General features: G+C 37.6%; 1 protein-coding gene and 1 pseudogene across 3 annotated transcripts in view; one reads left to right on the top strand and one right to left on the bottom strand.

Annotated features, from left to right (window-relative positions):
* Nucleotides 1-648: 648 nt before the first annotated feature.
* On the bottom strand, nucleotides 649-1,353 carry LOC145661555 (cytochrome c oxidase subunit 2 pseudogene; annotated as a pseudogene).
* A 10,420-nt stretch (nucleotides 1,354-11,773) lies between these two features.
* The window catches only part of Mettl4 (Methyltransferase like 4), a 32,986-nt gene continuing 23,449 nt past the window's right edge, over nucleotides 11,774-21,310 (top strand). The window contains exon 1 of one of the 3 annotated variants that reach the window (XM_081728289.1): nucleotides 11,774-11,843. Coding sequence is in view for 1 of the 3 variants with exons in the window: in XM_081728287.1 (XP_081584413.1) it covers nucleotides 12,492-12,500 (9 nt within the window). In the remaining 2 variants the exon portion in view is untranslated. Of the gene's footprint in view, nucleotides 11,844-12,349; nucleotides 12,501-21,310 lie in introns of those variants that run through there. The other 2 variants (XM_081728288.1, XM_081728287.1) reach the window with 2 other exon arrangements.

Genomic DNA, 21,310 nt, shown 5'->3' with positions numbered 1-21,310 from the left:
ATGTTGGGTGTGATTGATTCAGCCATAAATTATAAAGCTTATTCAAAGGGGAAGAGCTAAAGTCAATGTAAAGGTTAGGTGACTAGATCTGGTAAATACGTAAGGAAATAGGCCTATAAAGTTATTAACTAGGATGAAAGAGAATAGGGAAATAAATAGGAAAGTTCTTTCTTGATGACTAGTAGGGCCGAGAATAGTTTTAAATTCTTTATGAAGAGTTAGAGTGATTTTATTTCATAAAATGTTTGGTCGTCCTGGTAAGAATCAGAATGGAATTGGAATAATTAGAAGACCAATTACTGTTCTGAGTCAATTAAATGATATATTTATAATTGAAGTAGAGGGGTCGAAGGTTGAGAAAAGGTTTGTTATCACTTTCAATTTATAGTTGTTTTCTTAATATTAGTACTACCTGAGGAAGGATCAGGTGTGTTTGAGTTAAAATATATAATAGATGCAAATAAGAGGTAGCATAAGGAGAATATAATGAATAATATAAGTCATTTTAGAGGAGATATTTGTGGAATAGAAAAATACTATTGAGTAGTAATTTAAGCTTGACATGCTTATGTTATAATTTAACTAATTTTTCCATTGGAAGTAATTGTTATTTTACTATCTTTTGGTTTAAGAGACCATTGCTTACTTTCAGCCATCCAATGAAAGTTCTTGTATTATCTTTGTTATTCATTTGATAAATACTGAATGAGGGCAAGCTTCAACAACAATTGGTATAAAACTGTGATTTGCACCACAGATTTCTGAACATTGACCAAAGAATAGTCCTGTACGTGTAATATTAGCTGCCACTTGATTTAAACGTCCTGGGGTAGCATCTGCTTTAATACCAAAAGCGGGTATGGCCCAAGAGTGGAGAACGTCAGCGGCGGTAATTAGGATACGGATGTCAATATTAATGGGCAGTAGAATACGATTATCTACATCTAGTAGACGAAATGAATTAGGGTTTATTTCATTGATAGGAATTATATAAGAGTCAAATTCTGTTAAGGAGAAGTCGGAGTATTCATAGCTTCAGTACCACTGATGTCCAATTGTTTTTAGAGTGATTGCTGGTTGATGAATTTCGTCTAGTAAATATAGGAGTCGTAAGGATGGTAGGGCAATGAAGATTAATGTGATAGCGGGTAGAATTGTTCAAATAGTTTCTAGAGCTTGCCCTTCTAACAAGTTGCGATTAATATATGTGTTTGGTAGAAGAGAGGCTAGTAAATAACCAACAAGAACTGTAATTATGGTTACAATTAGTATTGTATGATCATGAAAGAATACTATTTGTTCTATTACGGGAGATGCAGCATCTTGAAGACCTAGCTGATTTCAAATGGCCATTTCTAAGGAAGAATAATTATTCTTATATTTGGGGCTTAGGCCCAATGCACTTATCTGCCACCTTAGAAATTTGTTAATAAGGGAAGTTCCGCATAGCTGTGTTCTGCTGGAGGTAGATTTTGGAATCATTCTAAAGATGTTGTTTGTTGGTCTGAAAAGACTACTGGTCGAGCTCTTGCAAAGGCTTCTCATATAATAATTACAAGCACTAAAACTGCGATGAAGGAGAGGAATGAGCCAATACTTGATACTATATTTCATGTGGTGTAGGCATCAGGGTAATCTGAATATCGACGAGGTATTCCTCTTAAACCTAAGAAATGTTGAGGGAAGAATGTGATATTTACTCCTATAAATATTACTAAGAATTGAATTTTTAGTCATGTAGGATTTATCGTTGTTCCTCTAAATAAAGGGAATCAATGAATAAGTCCTGCTATGATAGCGAATACAGCACCCATAGATAATACGTAATGAAAGTGTGCTACTACATAATATGTGTCGTGGAGAACAATATCTAAGGATGAATTTGCTAATACGACTCCTGTGAGACCTCCTACAGTAAATAGGAAAATGAAACCTAAAGTTCATAAGATTGAGGGCGAATAAGTTATTTGTGCTCCGTGCAGCGTGGCAATTCATCTGAATACCTTAATCCCTGTAGGGACAGCAATGATTATTGTGGCTGCAGTGAAATAAGCGCGAGTATCAACATCCATACCAACGGTGAATATATGGTGGGCTCAGACAATAAATCCTAGGAATCCAATTGCTAGTATTGCGTAAATTATTCCTAAAACACCGAAAGTTTCCTTTTTACCACTTTCTTGGGTTACAATATGTGAAATTATACCGAATCCTGGAAGAATTAAAATGTAAACTTCAGGGTGGCCGAAGAATCAGAATAGATGTTGATATAAAATTGGATCTCCTCCTCCTGAAGGGTCAAAGAAGGAAGTATTAAGATTTCGATCAGTTAAAAGTATTGTAATAGCTCCTGCTAGAACGGGCAGAGATAGGAGAAGTAATACAGCAGTAATTACTACAGATCAAACAAATAATGGTATTCGTTCTAAGGTTATTCCAGGAGTTCGTATATTAATTACAGTTGTAATAAAATTTACTGCTCCAAGAATTGATGATACACCAGCTAAGTGGATGGAGAAGATAGAAAGATCGACTGAGGCCCCAGCGTAAGCAATGGCTCTGGATAAAGGGGGATATACAGTTCATCCAGTTCCCGCACCACTTTCTACAATTCTTCCCGTTAATAGTAGGGTTAATGAGGGTGGTAATAACCAGAATCTTATGTTGTTTAGGCGGGGGAATGCCATGTCAGGTGCTCCTAATATTAGAGGTACTAATCAATTGCCAAAGCCCCCAATTATAATTGGCATAACTATGAAGAAAATCATAATGAAAGCATGAGCAGTAACGATTACATTATAAATTTGGTCATCACCAATTAAGCTACCTGGCCGGCCAAGTTCTGCTCGAATGAGAAGACTTAGTGATGTTCCCACTATCCCTGCTCAAGCTCCAAAGATTAAGTATATTGTACCAATGTCTTTATGGTTTGTAGAAAATAGTCATCGTTGCAAGTGAAATAAATAGGGTGGCCGAAGAATTAGGTGATAGATTGTAAATCTATTTATGGTTAATAAACCTCCTATTAGGTTTTATAGTCAATATTCATGATATCGGACTGCAATTCCGAAGTAGTAGTTAATATACTAAGACCTAAAAGATTGCCTTTTATTTATAGCTTTGAAGGCCATTAGTTTTTTTTAACTTAAAGTCTTTATTTAAAGGATGTTGACAGTTAAAGGTAAAATAATTATGCCTCTTAATGAAATAATAATGAATATTGATCTAATTGAGGTTTCTTGATTTTTTTTATTAAGCATGTTCATGTTTGATTATGATGATTAATAATGAAGGCAGCATAAGCAATTCGTATATAATAGAAAAGGGTAATTAGTGCTGTTATTACTATCAAGGTGAGAATAATAAATGATATTTGTTCGGCAGTTTTTATAATGATGATCCATTTAGGCAGGAATTCTAAAAATGGCGGGAGGCCTCCTAAAGATAAGAGTCTAGTAAAGATAGCTAATTTTGTTGTTGCTACAATTTTGTTAGAAAAAGTTTGATTGATATGAAATATTTTGTTTATTGCGAAGAGAGTAACTGCTATTGCTGAGAGTAAGGCGTAAAATAGAAAGTAGAGAGATCATGCTATATCACTTAATAGTAGAGCTATGAGCATTCAGCCGGTGTGGTTAATGGATGAAAATGCTATAATTTTACGTAGTGATGTTTGGTTTAAACCCCCAATTGAGCCTACTATTAAAGATAAAATTAAAGTTAGGTGAATTAGGTTTGTGGGTTTTAAGGTATAGGAAAGTAGACCAAGGAGTGCTAGTTTTTGTCATGTTATTAAAATAATACAGTCTGTCCAAAGTATAGCTTCTATTACTTCGGGTATTCAGAAGTGGAGAGGAGCTGCACCTATTTTAAAGAGTAAGGAAATGGTGATTAAATAATGTACAGTTTGTAGTCCTATATAGAGTAGAATAATTGCTATTAGAAGTAAGGATCTTGCAATCGCTTGTACTAAAAAGTATTTTAAAGCAGATTCGGTATGACGTTGATTGTTGGTCTTTGAAATCAGGGGGATGAACGATAGGAGGTTAATTTCAAGACCAATTCAAGTACCAAATCGTGTTTCCTTAGTTTGTTCTACTTGTGACAGTGATTCATATAATTCATATTACGCATTATATGATATAGGGAAGTGCTAATCATGGCTGAACAATCGGGAGGAGACCCTACTCCTGCACATTCCATGGTCACGGACCCTCCCACAGACACTACATTTGCTGAATCTGCAATCCCTATAGCGTCAGAGGTCACCGTTGAAACTATACCACCGGTGAATCTGTACCAAAACCATCACTTTCCTCATTTCGTAGTGCACGTGACATCTGATCCTTCTTCTAATACCAATCCAAATATTGGGCGCAAACACCCCTTAAGTCTTGGTAGATTACTATTTCACAATAAGGTTCCAGGAATAAAATCTTTTCAACCTACGGGACGAAATCTAATTAAAGTGCTTTTTTATACCGGACAGCAAGCTAATGACTTTCTGACTAACCCGATTCTACGAGAAAACGGATGGAAAGCATACATACCAACCTACGCCACAAATTCCGTTGGCGTGATCACAGGGGTGGACACTGACATAACGGAAGCCGAACTCAAAACAGATATAAAAAGTAGGGCAGAAATAACGCATATTCGCCGCATTCATCGCCGGCGCGATAATGAGTTCGTCCCCACCACCACAGTGGTACTTACTTATGCTTCTCAAAATCTGCCAGAGGAATGCTCGCTCTACTATTCGAAATTCCGAGTAGCAACGTATATCCCCACAGTCAAACAGTGCTGGGGGGGGGTTCCGCCTGGGACACCGAAAAGTTGGGTGCCGCTCCAAACAAACAATATGCGCTAAATGTGGAGACTCACATGATACTAACACTTGCATCAAGCCACTTTGCTGCATCAATTGTCACGGACCGCATGCAGCCACTAAACGCACCTGCCCGGCCCAGAAACGACATGAGCGAATTAATCAACTCATGGTATTGGAAAAATTATCTTATAACGAAGCGCAAAAACGAGTGCCTCCTTTGCAGCGCTCATCTCCTAACCCTTCCTCGGGTGTAACTACCTCTAATTTCTACTCCCCACTCCTTGCACTACCTCAGCAGCTCACGCCCGAGCGCCAGCCAATTCCTTCCGCTTCCACGAAAGTTAACACCCTCTCTTACCACTATTCTCCCAAACCCCGACGACCTCCCTCTCGTAAAGAAATAGAACTCCACGATGAACATCGCCACGTTCTTTCTCCAAAACGACGATCTACTGGACATGATTCTATCCAATCGGCTTCACAGAAACAATCGTTTATTCCAACTTCGACCAATTACTCTTCCTCAGAAGAACGTGCCTTAATAGGTTCTCCAGGATCCTCTCCGGTTAGACGGACTCGCACGTTCAGAGGAGATACCTTGTACACCGGCTCTTCGAAGCCAGTTTGGAACCAAGAAAGTGATACTAGTCATGCCAAGAAACAGGAACTATTACAGGAATTGCATCAGTTAACTCCCAAACTTCAGTCCGACACCCAGCCACTTACCGCATTAGATTTGCAGGCGCTACTACTACGAATTATTCGCTTTCTGGAACATATCCAAGAATGACTCAGTTGCAGCAGTTAAGAATACTACAATGGAATCTCCAACAATTTCGTGGCAAGGAGGTGTTTTTTATCGCAAATATGCCGCTTTTTTACTCCGGCTATCATACTGTTACAAGAAACCTGGACCCGACTTGAAGACAACTTAAGAATTCCTGGATACCGAGTTTTTATCACCGTCCTCGGGATGACCACTACGGAGGGATCGTCTTGGGTATCCACACCTCCTTACCGGCTCGTGTTATATCAACACTTCCACCAACCGGCTCAACAAAAATACAAGTGCTCGGAGTGCTATGTGCTGGACTCACTTTTATCAACATCTACGCCCCACCAGACAGCCCTCCTACAACTCATTACTGGCAACAATTATTTACTTCAATCCAAGGTCCCTGTGTTATTGGGGGTGATCCGAACTGTAAGAGTGTAAAATGGGGCAATCGTTACACCAACGTAGCTGCTCGGAACCTTCTCGCTGCAATGGACCATACAACTCACCTCATTGCAAATGATGGGACTGCTACTCGCCTCCCGAACCTCAATGGTTATCCCAGTGCGCCTGACATCACCATCCTCAGTTCTGCTCTGTATGCAAACCATAATTGGAGCGTATATGGATATACAGGTGGCAGCGATCATTTTCCTATTATAACTACACTTGAAGGAGTTACTTTTCCGAGAACGCCCAAGGCTCACCTTTCGCCATATGCTCCAGCCGTTTCTCGCATTCCTCAATCATACAATCGTACAACATACCAGAATGCGACCGACGAACTTTTCCGGTATTTTTCAGTACAAGTCACTCCTATCAACACCTCTTCTTTCATACATATTATAGAAGCAGCAGCATCAGAAGCCTCCACATCTACTTCTCAAATTCCTGGCCAGACTCGAACCCAAACATCCCGTTCCCATTTTCCTTGGTGGAACAGACGTTCCCAACAACTCCTAAATGATAGTAAACAGAAGCAAAAGGCATTTTTTAAAGAAAAGAGTCAACAAACATATGTACTCTATCGCCAGTCCCAAGCGATGTATAAACGATACATCCAGCAATGTCGCAAACTACACTGGCAACAATTTTGTGCCACGCTCCACCCACAGGCTACTTCGTCTTCTATCTGGACGTTCATACGGAACCAAATTACAGGATCTCCTCCACGCGCAGTTCCTACTGACAGTCTACCGCCTTGGATTGATGAATTTCATCGCCTTCTCACGCCTCCAGAACCACTGAATGACAGACGAACTATACAACCTCTTCTTGCTCCGGAGTGTGATTCACCAATCTACAAGAATATCACCATCCAAGAATTGAATCTGGTGTTAACTGCTCGGCGATCCACAGCTCCTGGGAGAGATCAGATTAGATATCGACACTTGTACGACCTGAGTTGAGTTGATTTTGAGTTTAACGTCCCGTTCAGCAGCGAGGCTATATGAGACATGGACCTACTGATTAACGTGGAATCCGAACCACATGAGCTCCCGCCGGGAATCGAACCTGGGTCTCCCGCACCAAAGACGCGTACGCTAACCGCTTAGCCAGGGAGGAGCTCACTTGTACGACCTATCTCCATATGGTCGATCCTTACTTCTTCAAATCTACTCTCAGATATGGAGGACAGGACACATTCCATCTTTATGGAAAGATTTAGCGGTAGTCCCTATACTTAAACCACACAAACCTATCGGGTTGGCTCAGAGTTATCGTCCGATTACTCTTATTTCATGCGTCGTGAAAGTTTTTGAGAAGATCATCCTCTCTAAATTGAACTGGCTCTTGGAATATTTTTCAGTCTTCCCACCCACATTAACTGGTTACCGGAAAGGCATGTCATCTTTGGACTCGGTTGCTGCTCTTCTTCTCGATATCTGGAACACATTCCAGCATCGACAGTATTTGATTGCTGTTAAACTGGATCTGGAACATGCATATGACTCCATCATTCTCGATCGCCTCATCACTCACATGGCACAACTCCAGCTTCCTACACCTTTTCTCCGATATACTCATAATTGGTTGGTACAACGTCGCATCTGCATCAAATACCATAACAGATATTCTTCTTATCGTTCAACATCATTGGGTATTCCTCAAGGCTCTAGTCTCTGTCCCACTTTATCTAATATATACACAGCTCTCTCTCCATCAACGGCTTCGAAAACTGGTTCGTATTCAACAATACTGTGATGACATGTTGTTATATGTCAAAACTTCCAACATAGTGGACGGGATACGCATTTTGCACGACGCTGTCCTAGAACTTCACTCCTGGACCTCTGAAAACGGCATGTCAGTCAACTGGGCGAAATCTTCTTGCACTCTCTTCACCCGGAAACGTTTTCAACCCCCCACCCATCTCACGGTAAATAACACTTCTTTACCAGTTACACCTACTTTACAATATCTTGGTTTTCATCTCGATTCTAAACTAAATTGGAAGCATCATCTCAAAACAATAGCACTTAAAGCCCAACCTTATTTTAAGTTGCTGTCTTGCATCAGCCACAAGGGGTGGGGAACAGATATATCCTCCCTGCAACAAGTCAGTACTCAAAAAAATGTGTGGATGCAAAACTTCAATATGGCGGAATATTACTCTCTCCACTACCCAAACGGATCAGCGAACATCACATCCGTCTTGAAGCCACAACACAGCGAATTATATTCCGACAACCAAAGAGGCACCTTCCTCAGCACTTTTAGAAGAAGCTGGAATAATTCCTTTCCCAAAAACGTATTTTGTGGCTAAAAAATTCCTCCTTCAACGCATATGCTGCACCTCATCCCTACTATTACCGAAATTACAATTCCTATACAATAGCAACTTTCATACCCGACTTCCATATTATAAACAGCTACCTTGGATTTATCGAGCATTCGTTAGTATTCATAACTGGCTCAATCAATTGCATCGAGGACCGAAACTACCATGTTATACTGCACAATATAATACTCTTCTACATTCTCCCACACTTAAGCAACCGGTGGTCTCTTTCAAACGTCTTCGCTCCACTCAGCCTCAGATAGTGCGCCATCTCTGGGAACACCACATTCAATCTCATCACTCCAATACCATTTTAATTTACACGGATGCCTCTAAACAGCATACCGAACATGGATCTGTGGTTGGAGCAGGAATTTATATACCAGCGCTTAATTACGCAGAGACTCACAGACTTCCACCGAATACATCCATCTATTTAGCAGAAAGCTGGGCAATTCGCACGGCATTGAAAGTCGCCCTACAACGACAACTACCTATCGTGGGTATTTGTAGTGATAGCCTTAGTGCGTTACAAGGAATATGTAGAACACCATGGACATCTGCCAATACATGGTTACAAATCAATATTCGCCAACAGCTTCGAATATTACATAACAATCATCAAGTGGTTACGTTTATTCATACACCCTCACACTGCGACATCCCCGGGAACGAAGTTAGCGATATCCTGAGCAGATATGCAACACAACATGGCACACCGATTGATCTCCGGCTTCCAGCATCTTCTTTCGCCGAGATGCTGCTCCAGAAACGACAAACCGAATGGTGAACCTACCAACAACAACAACGATCAGGACCAGGGATTTATTATTGGCAACTAGAACCGATTCCCACCACGAGAAAATGGGAGGCCCCTCACAATTGGACAAGAAAACATCATTGTTTATATTCTCGCCTGCGTCTTAATACTGCTCAGACTCCCATCCAGCAATATAAACAGCAACAGCGCCCCTCACGGTTGTGTTATTGTAGCAAAAATGAAGGTTCTATTGACCACCTGACATTTCAGTGCTCTCTAACGCCTGGTTACCGTCCGATACTCAACACAGTCATTCATTCTGTTTATTTCACTAGCCCCGTAACAGTGTCTTTCTTATTAGCCAACAAAAACCACCTTGATCTTTATCATCTGCTTCAATATTACATAGTGAACAACTACGACTTGTAATGGTGTCAAAGTGATCAACTGTGCAGTGCTCTTGTTATTCATAGCAGCTTGTAATATATAGTATCTTCGACATATTTAGTGTTCCACATGAAGTGATTGTTTCGATTGTGTTTACTTATTTGTTCCCAAATTGATTCTGGACCAATCATCTCTACAAGTATAGATCCCCATCTAACCGTTAGTATTGCTCTACAGGGCTGTCAACCGTACCATAATTATGGTATACATACCATAATTTCAGGTCCTGTACCATGTACCATAGTACTTTCATTATGGTACGCAAAAGTACCGTAATCCAGGAGACGCGACAGTCCTTTTGCTTCACTTAAATATTGCAAAATCGGAAGAATATGGAGTTTTTTGTATTTTTTCCACTTAGAATATAATGTTATAAATATGACACTGGTTTCACTTTCTTTGTATTCTCTGTCTTCACCTCCTGAAGTAGGGTACCATAAACATATGCTATCCCTGAATGGTTTTATTGCCCTGTTTACCAAAAGGACAACTTTGTTCCACTTTAGAACGAAGTGACGGGTGGTTTTCTTTTCGGAAAACAGTTATTGGCAGATGAGGATTCTGTCTGTTCTTTAATATTTGCTTCTGCGCCGCATCAGAAACTGAGAAGGGAAAAAATGCAATTGCAAGGGGACCAATGTATTGTATCGATTAAAAAATATTGACTTTCTCATGTATTACAGACCTCAATAGTGATACGGAGGAGTTTTTAGGAAACTTCTTTAGAATGTAATTGTTGTAGTGCATATTTATCGATGTAAATATAGATTTATTTATACATACGAGTTCTGAGCATTACTGGCATCTAAGGCCTTAAGCCCATCGTGTATTAGAGATAACGAATCTCGGCGATCACACTATTCGGGTATGGGGAAGGAAGGAAGCGACCTGAGACCTATATGTTAGGTGCCATCCCGTCATTCGTGAGTTTGAATTAGGAGAAACCAGCAAAAGGACAATTGTTACGCATCTTTTCGACCGAGTGTCCCAACCAGAAATCGAACGCGGGCTGCTATCACCAAAGGCGAAGACTTTAGCAATTACGGTACACGGGGCCACGTAGTGAATAGAGCCATTCCATTTTGTGAGTGTCAGGGGCGGATCCAGGACGGACTTCTGGGTAGGCGGTGGGTTGTAATACAGCTACTTAGATCTTCTTTTAAGAGCGCCAAACTCTGGGATGGGTTTTATTTATATATAAAATAAGAAAGTTTCCTCTTCTGGGGTGGGGTGGGGCAATCGCCCCCCTCTGTACTCGCCCCTGGTGCGTGTTAATGTTATCCATTTAAAAAAAAAGTATAGTACATGCTTGTTTCATTGGAGTTTCATTCCTTACAGCACAGAGAGATGTAATGTTGAATCTGAGCAAGGTTTGGGGCTATCCTGTCTCTAAAAGGTGTAGTGAAAGAGTTGTCTCGTCTAGAAAAAAAGAATGCTGTTTTTACTGGAAGAGTTCTGTCCATCTCGTAATTCATCATGAAAATTCTGTCTTCCCTTGTCTCGTGGGCAATATTAGGTGCATAAATTTAATCGGGCCCGGATCACACGAAATCCCAACGGAAATCAGACTGAGGTTTCAAGCATCTAAGGTAGTAACAGAGATCCTCTGCATATATATCCCCGAACGAGCGTAGGTAAATGATAAGTGTGGGCTTTGCAATTGGGCGATCCTGGATTCAAATCTCGAGGCCGATCATGCTGACTGAGGTTTCCCATGGTTTCCTCACTCTCACCATGTGAATGCTGTAATGGTACCTTTAAATAGGGCTATATAGGCCCTGGCTGACTTGCTTTCAAATTTTCTTCCCCTAGTTATTCATAGTATTTGAGTGTAAAATATCCCTTCAGTTGCTTCCTCTGAAACCTTGGTTATAAATAAATATTAAATGGAAGAACAATCCTAAATGAGAGAGGTTAGTTTGCTCAAAACTACATATTATGTTATTCTGTACATGAAAAAAAAAATTGACGTGCTGAAATGCATTACAAATAAAGTTGTACAACTTTTAAATTTTATGAGGAGTTAACGTTTCTGTGAAGCCACAAAAATTCTGTGAGCATTTTAGCGTTTTCCTCTTAGGTTTCTCATAACGTAGCATGATAAAACTCATAGTCTTGTATGTAATGAATCTAGTGCTTCTTCCGTACAAGACGGTGTAACACTATATGTGAAACATTAGCTACTAATTTTCTTCCTTGCATTTGAACCTTCAATAAAGTGATTTGAACTATATCTCGAGTTCTGTCAGTGAGTATTTTAGTTATCCTAATTTTACTGCACAATGTAGTACATCATAGGCTTGAGACAATTCATTTCGTTCAGATCTTATTGTACCAATACGTAAGAGAAGCGATGTTCATGCATTGTCACATATTATTATTATTATTATTATTATTATTATTATTATTATTATTATTATTATTATTATTATTGTAATCATAATTTTATCACTAGTACTATATATTCATTGCTAAAATAATGTAGAATAAGACAAAGTGCAGTATTTTTGCTGTATTTTAGCTGTTCTCAGCACATAAAATAAAGTTTATTATTATTATTATTATTATTATTATTATTATTATTATTATTATTATTATTATTATTATTATTATTATTAGAGCTCGAAATAAGTAGCTCTCCAATTTACAAATAAACAAATGGGGGGCGCGATAATAATTACGATATATCACGCTTAATTTTTGGAGCGTACCATAATACCCTAGAAAATACCATAATTTTGACCATCATGCACAATAATTACCAGCTACCTAGTTGGCAGCCCTGATTGCTCAGCGGACGAGTTCCTGGAGCATCAAAACATTGAGAGAGAGAGAGAGAGAGAGAGAGAGAGATCTTAGTTTACTAAAATTGAACTAATTTGGAGTTTGGTAAAGAATGTTTAATGTTAGCTATGATTAATTGCTACTTCATTTCAAAACGATACATAATTTCAATTTTAATCACTGTATAGTTCGAATGTCTCTAAACTGTTAACGTTTGGTTGTTTTATATTCGGATTTGGGCATCACTCGAGCAGACAGTTCTACCAAATTTTCACACATTTATTGCAGTTTCTTTTGGCAGAACATACACTAAATGAGGAGGTAGTGCATAAACCACGAAATAACGTGTGCTAGGTGGCCACTAAAAGCACAAATGCTATAACCGAGCCAGGGCTGGAGCGCTGTCGGGGCCCGAGCGAATTGAAGTACGTCGGAATGCAGCAGGCGCGTCAGTGACGGGGGCATACGCATAAACGAGAATAGTGGAAAAATACATGAAAAAATTCCCCACTAATTTTTACATTGTAATTTTACTTGATTATGCACACCACCTCAGTTCCAAAATTATCCCCTTTTATCTAATAAAATCTAGTTCGTATGTATAAAATAGCTTCCAGCTAGAAAATTGTGATAATAAAATATGGCTTTACTCGAGTAGATGGTTCTACCAAATTTTCACACGTTTATTGCATTTAAAGATTTCATTTTGCAGAACATACACTAAATGAGGAGCTGGTGCATAATCCACGAACTGACTTGTGCTAGGTGGCCACTAAAAAGCACGAATGCTATCTAACCGAGTCAGGGCAGGAGCGCTGGAGGGAGAAAGCGGAGTGACGGGGTGCGTTTGTAGGGAGCAGGCGCGTTAGCGACGAGGGCATACGCATAAACTAGGATAGTGGAAAATACATAAACTATCCGGAATAATTTTAATCAAAAATAATTAAATAATCGTAATAACTCTTACCTTCAAGATGGTTTCACTGGTTTCCCGGGTACAAATGGCCCGCTGCGAGGAGAAATTCGTCTGGTCTGAATTTTTATTATTTTCCACACTTCGCACAGTTGATTTTAGGTTTCAACAGCGTGACACTGCAAAAACTTTATAATATGACGCTCTTTATCACGCAATTCTTTGTAATAAAATCGCATGTTTGCATTATATCCATCACAAACGTCCATTGCTAACATGAACAGAACATTCCCTCCGTTTATTTCCACCTTCTTCGCATTCTTGTATTCTTCCGCTTCAGTAAATAGTTACACTTGTAATACGTTCACCACCATTCAAAATGTATTTCAATATGATATCTAATGACAAAAATTACTTATAACTCTACTTCTTTTACTAAAAGTGTTTCACATCCTATTTTACCTACAAATTTTGTTTTCGGTAGAACCGTCTGCTTGAGTGAATTCCTTTAATTTTAATCACTGTATAGTTCGAATGTCTTTAAACTGTTAACGTTTGGTTGCTTTATATTCGGATTTGCAATTAAATTTGGTACAGGACAACTTAAGAGGAACAACAAAATTATGCCTTTATATACAGAGCAGAGAAAAGAAAGAAAAAGGAAAAAGTGATAAAGTTTACAATGCCTTGTCCAGTTGGAACTTTACGCAGATATTATAAATTATAGGGTCTTTCCGCTGTGGAGTATATCAAGCTTGTTAATTCTTAGGTAAAATAAGGGCTCAGCTTATATATACTATGCAGAAACACTGGGCCGTCATATCTAATACAGTTCTTTATATATATATATATATATATATATATATATATATATATATATATATTATATATGAAACTGGCGAAGGGAGGGAGGGGCAAAGAGGTCCGACAATGTACTTTGGTCCTTCATGGTTGTAATTTTTTATATATTTTTTGTTTGTAATTTTTCTATATGTACTCCCATGCGCAAAAAAAAATTGCGCGTATACTGTAACTCAAGATTTTTCGCATTTATTCCATTTTCTTTACGTTTATGGGTAAAATTCAGTTATTAGTATGTGGAGATAATAGAAAGCAATTCATCTAAGGAGATATTTCCAAAAAATATAATAAAATAATAAAAATATAAGCAAAAAACAAAATTATGCTCGGTTTTGTGTATACTGGCAACCATGATTTCTAGGGATTTTTCCAGTAGCAGATCACAATTGCGGAGGGAATTCAGTAGGGGAATCGAGAAATTGGATCAAGGAACTGGATAGTGGACTAAAATGTTGCATTTATTGGTTAAAACCTAGTGTGTAGATTGCCTGCCAAATATAAATTACCTTCTGTAACTAAGATGTCGTACGAAAATATAGAATTAAACAGAAAAACTCTTATCTTAAGGTTCGAGGCGATACGCACCATGGTTATGAAGATTATGTCTTTTAAAAAAGAGCCAACACAACGTAGCCTTCGTGGTTAGGTGGATAGAGTGGCGGAGTCGTAGTTATTTTATTATTTTGACACCACATCGAATCCCATCCCATCCCATCCTTTTTTTTTTTTTTTTTTCAAAACATTATAGGAAGTATATAATTTTCATGTTAATAAGAACCGAAACAATATAATAAGGAAATAATTTATTGGTAGTATCCTTTAATCGACGTATTTATTCAGTATTAGAATACGTGTACTATTGGAAACAGTTCTTTTCAGTTTATAGTCTTGCATGTTACTTCCCGTTCTTGAACAGCAGACAACTCACTTCGGGTTTGTGTGTCAGGAAGAACATACGCAATCTTGACAGTCTGTCCAGTCTTACCCCTTGTTACATCTACCTGATGTTAAATAATCGTTTATGTGTGTGTGTGTGTGTGTGTGCTTGTTTTTTGCTTTTTAGAGTATTGACTTTCTGTCTCTTTTTTTTTTTTTTTTTTTCATATCCACAAGTGCAAGAATGCTTTCGTTGAACGTAACTAAATTATACAGATCTATGTATACGGAACACGAATATTTCCAAATATAGAATGAATATGAACGATAATCATACCATATTTCTACATTATATAGTAGCGTGAAAAACTGATATTAAAATGATAGAACAAACAGGCATAAGCTTTTTTTTCTACCATGGCAACACATTAAACGTAACTCATTAAATTTTGGGAATTACAAATTATCACCTTACGTGTCGTTGTATTCCTATTCTTTTTCACGTTCAAGCGACTAAAGAAGAAATTGTAGTAATAGTGATAAAAATCGAATTCGAGATTTCAATGAATTCAAGTTTCACGCCCCCACATATCGAAAAAGTGATTTTGATGTCTGTCCATCTGTTCGTTTGTTGGTTCGTCACGCTTTTACATGCATTCAAATAGAGGCCATACTGTTCGACGTATCTGGACCTAAGTCTAGACATGAAGTTTTTATAACACTTTATCGTTTCGAATTCTATATTCTCCGACACATAAAAATAAGGGTAGTTTACTGAAGGATGAAAATTTAAAATAATTAAATTGTTTCAAAAATAGCTGTAAAGATTTTGCTTATTTTTTTTTTTTACAAATATAGTTTGAATCATTGCTCTGAAAAAATACGTAAGGTGTAATTTACTGTATGGGATGCGTTTTGTCGAACAATTTTCTCAATCACATTTTATAAATAAATGTATCATTAATAACCTAACAATATGACACAATTCGTTCGTCCTGTAAACATTCAGAAGGGTAGTTTAGCCTACTCTTCGACGATTTTCCCATTAGCGCCTGACCCAATTTTGTTCATATTTCATAAATAAATGTCACATAAATAACCTAACGATACGGCATAATTCCATCATCCTAAAAAGCTAGAAGTGGTATAATACTTTTCGGAGTAAGATTTACCCTACGATTTTGTGGAGAACGACTCAGGCAATTTTGTTCGTATTTTATAAACAGCATAACTCGTTTGTCCTGAAAAGATACACACGGGATATTTTATTCTTGGGGATGACTTTTTTTGACGATTTCTCAGAAAGTACTCAGACGCTTTTGCTCATAGTTCACATACAATTATTTCCTTAATAATTCTAATATATGGCATAAGTTATTTCTAACAGAAATATGACCAATGGGTACTTTACTTTTGGACATAAGTTGCTTCGAACAAAGGTTTCCAAAAACACATTATTTTATTCGCATTTCCCAAATAAATGTTTCAGTAATAGCTGCAGCCTAACACGAGTCAGTTTAAGAAATTCGAGCGAGAAAATTCAGTGCGTTTCATCCGTACCCATTCTTAAATATATTTTTAAATGTTACACCTAATCACAATTTTCCTAACAAAATCGATACTTCTATTTAAATGTGCCTTGTTGTTGCCAAATGGTTCAAGTCCATTGGTTCTGGATTTGATTCCCGGTGAGAGCTAGTGTATTTTTATCCAACGTTAAGGTATAGGTAATAAGTAGGTGCAAAGAGAAAAGTGTTGAAACAAGCCTAACCAACCTAATAAATAATACAAAGAAATAATACAATATTACGAAATTATAGAAGAAACGTTGTTAATATTAGATATTTGCGTGTGAAATTGTCCAACCGATGACTGTCAACTCCAAAGGCAAGAAAGTGAAACATCCAATACCAGGTTAATCAGTGGTCTCTAGGTAAACCTATCCTACTAGGAAGTGATTGAGATACCAAAAAATGTTGTAATCGCTGGGAGACATGTTAGGAGAATACATTGGGTGAGAGACTTTAATTCATGAATAGTCTGCACCTTTGTTGGTGTATTGAAGTGCGTAGGTGGTGTGTGTTTAGCACATCGGGTTCCTTTGTTGTTAGTCCCAGCTTTCTAGACCGGATGCAGTTATTCCCGGTAGAAAATACAAATATATATATACATTTCTATTACTATTAAAGTAAATAATTACACTCATTCCCTCAATGTGATACTTGTTTGTTTAATTGTATACAGAGAGCTGATCCGTGGAAAAATCGTTCATAATAATAAATAAAATAAACTCGACAAATATTCTTGTAAATAATAGGTAAAAGTTTGCGTCACACTGTTCATTTTGCTGGGCACGCCAGTGTGCCACGTTATCCGGTTGTGGCACACTGGAATATAGGGTATGGCTTTCTAATTTTTCCCAACTATTTTAACTGCTTCAATTGAAATGAATTTATAATAATAAGAGAGTGAATTTAGTCTTCTTACCCTTCGATTTAGAAATAAGGTCCGCTAGAACTGTATATATAAAAAATAATAATACTCAGAATTTTATAGAGTGGTTTGTTTTATTCGAAATGACATACTTCCTGCAACTGTTTGGGTTGGAATTATTTGAAATCAAATCTTTAAGTTTTACGACCCACGGTTATACTGGCTAGGCTAAAGGACACGGTGATGATGAGAAATGAATGCAATGGTGGGATGAAAAAAGTGGGAGAAAACGGAAGAACCCCGAGAAAACCCATGGACATGGTGTTTCTCCACCCCAAAATTCACTTGGTGCGAGCTGGGGTCGAACCAAGGATCCCATGCACCAAAGGTGAACGCTTTATCACTGAACCACCGCGGCCCCTCTGAAATTATTTATAGGAGAGAATGACTACTTTTATGAAAACTTGATATCGAACACATTTGTTTAAAAATACCAGCTTTTTGTGAAATATTGCTTAATATTCAGGAAAACCTAAGTCAATAAAATAATAATAATAATAATAATAATAACTATTATTATTATTATTATCTTAAATTAAAAACTCTCTGGACCTAGTGCATTGGCACAATTCCACGAATCAAAAAGAATGTGTTTACTTATCATATGATTGTAGAAGGACTTAATCCCTGTTGTTTTCAATATAAAAAGAAAGTGTCCAACTGTCAAATGATATGCTACATAAAATGCCCTATGCAACATAATGTAGTATAGAGTCATCATTCCAGGTTGTCTAAAGAACACTTTCGTTTTAGTAAGAAACGAAGAAAATAGAAAATACTGAGTTTTAACCTAGTAGAAAGTTTGCAGATTTAAGGGAAAATGCACAGAGTTGTTGGATATAAAATGTAGTTCAGATTAATGGAGTAAGACACCGTAAACATTTTATTGTGTGAAATATACTGGGAGTGACCAAGCCATTACATATGGAAATATCGAAAGAGATACGTTAATGGTGTTAGTTGCAAACTTTTTTAGAAATGAAAAAAATTAAGGAAATCTCTAAAACTCTGATATCACAGATCCAAATTGACTGACTGTTAAGTAAAACTGCTAAATCTGAGTAAAGCAAAAAAAAAAAAAAAAAGTATTAATGACCTGTGTTAGTTTCAGACATATCATTCTCATATCAAAACTACGATAGAAGTAAATTATGAATAAAGTTGAATTCACAGTTCTGGAATACCAACAAATGATTTTGCTAGATGTAACTTTTCAGAAAACTTTTTTATAAGGCTTTAGATTTTTTTTTTTTTTATTAGCTTCCCCATGCCGTAAACGTCGCCAACTCCTAGTGGCTCACTTGCCGGTAAATGGCGATCGTCGATATAGCGACGCGTCGAAGGATTGCCGCTAGCGTGCCACTAGTGGCAGGGATTCGTCGAGTCGAAGCAGATATCTAGAATCGGAGGTATTGAAGTTACCACAACGTAAGAACGAGGACTTCATTTTGGTCCGCGCTCGTTTGATTTGCCACGGAGAATCGTAAAGGGACCAACATGAACTATCGCCAGTCATGTGCATGCGGTTATTATTATATATTATTTTTCCCTGACGAATTGTTATTATAAGGACAATATTTGAGCTCCGGGGGTCAAGAGTAACTCCTGCCTTTACATCATGAAGTGAAAAATCTTGAGGTGGGTGCGTATAATTGTATGAATTTAGTTGGCAACTGTCGCCGATCACTAGCAAGTGAATATGGGAGAACTATGAAAAAAGTAAATAGACGCTTGCCATTTTGTTATAAAATTACATGACAAGTGCATTTGATTTGATTCCGAACAGTTGTCTTCAAATATACACGGTTAAAGAAGCACTTTGATTAGAAATATTAAAAAGACTTCAACGATTTATCACTCTACAAGCTGTGTCTTCATAATCGCCTCCGTGACGAATTCGGAAGAACACGCAATTAGTAACCCTAAGGTTGATGGTTCACGCCCAGCTCAGGGCACTTTCGTTTTATTTTTTTAAAAATGTTTTTTAGACTCATCTTGATGCAAAGAAATTACGCATATAGGCGATTTAACGTATTTTAGGGGAATAATTTTGTGGTTCGTTGGTGTTCCGTCGCTTCTCTGCCGGTGGTGGTATAATTTTCAAAACGGAAGTGGGACCAATTTTTGGCTGCGGGACCGCCAATTTTTGGGGACATGTCACTAGTTGCCTATCGGTGGCCACCGACGCTTACGGCATGGGATTGTCCCCTCACGAGTGAGGCAGATTGTAATCGACCAAGAGTGTTTTGGAAAAATGGGAAACATCTTCCGACTTCGACTTCTGAATAATCCGTTTAGGATCAAGTCGAATCAAGGCTGCGCCACGGGAAGGTAGAACAAGTGAGGCAATCGTTCCAAGCACTACGCTCGACAGCTTCCGTCTCATTCACGACTTAGACTCTTCAGGAAAAGTAACAAGTTTATTACTTGTAATTTATTCTTTGAGTCAAAGTATTTTGCAATAAACCATCGTTTTGTAAGATATTTTTACGATTGTATACTATTAATTTCGAAAATTCATAATATAATATAATTTCCCATCATGGATTTGAAAAAATCAAAGTTGGAACAAAGAAAGATTTCCGATCCACATGTTTGATATGGAAGTCTCATCTTCATTATTGACCCTTAATTTATTTTAGTCCTAGGCAACGCGAATCGACGGATGGCTCTAAGTGAAAACATTCATTTAGATGGTTAAGTAATCAGGAAATTCCTGCTGTTATTTCACGAAACAGAACAGATCTTGAGGAAAAAAAAAAAAAAAAAAAAAAAAACAATTTTGCTTACCAGGGGGAGGGAGTAAATCATCTGCTTACGTTTGCTTAACTAGGAAGAAGGCAAGGGCGCCGATCCTGGGGGGCCGGGCCCGCTCAAAGCTCATGTAGGCCTCCTTTGTATTTATGAATATACAATATTTGGCATTATTTGAGTGTAATTTGTCTTAAAATCCTCATATATATATCTTCTGCATTTGAATGCCCCCCCCCCCAAATTTAAAGAGAAATTGGCGTCCTTGGAAGATCTAGTGAAATGAATAAAAATGTGATAGCGTAATACTTGAACAACTCTATCTAATGGAGGAAAGTAAATTAGTATTTAACACTTCTTTCAGTTTTAAGCATTTCAAAGATTCTCGTAATTTAGTAGCGTCTCGGATTTGCATTTTTGAAGTACGGGAACTTTATCTATACCTTAACGTGGGAATCGGTTTCGGACCATGCACTTAAGCCGTTTTGCCATAAGAGGCACAAGGAGTTTTTCTTTCGATTTCCTCAGGAATATTGCGAATGGTATAACTTTTAAAACTATGTTTAAAAAAGAATACACATCGACATAATAAGATGATAATCTGATACCTAGGAAATATATTGAATTGTTTTTAATTTGTTCTCACGCTTCCAAATCAGTCTTATGCTTTTTTTTATTCCAGCCTTTTAATATAAGCATTTCAGACTATTGTCTGTTCTAGGACGATACAATTCTAGTTCATGTATATGCTAGCTTTGGAAATACAGTAGAGTTTCGCTTATCCGACATAAACAGGCAGTCAGAACGCTGGATAATATGGATGTGTTAAGAAAAGACCTAATAAAAGTAAAACTTATGATATAATTTTACATATTACGCATCTAATAATAATGTTTTATAACAAATAACTGCACTGCACTGAATCTGGGACGTATCCAGCGTGAGGGCCTGAGAGCTGTCTCTCTCCGAAACTCAAGCACTTTTTAATAAACTTGCCTTTACCTTTTTGAGGTTCTTTTATATCAGTTTACTAGTAG

Source organism: Thermobia domestica, chromosome 10, assembly GCF_964235325.1.
Source record: "Thermobia domestica chromosome 10, izTheDome1.hap1.1, whole genome shotgun sequence".
Classification (NCBI taxonomy): domain Eukaryota; kingdom Metazoa; phylum Arthropoda; class Insecta; order Zygentoma; family Lepismatidae; genus Thermobia; species Thermobia domestica.
This window is presented reverse-complemented; position numbering and strand designations above follow the sequence as displayed.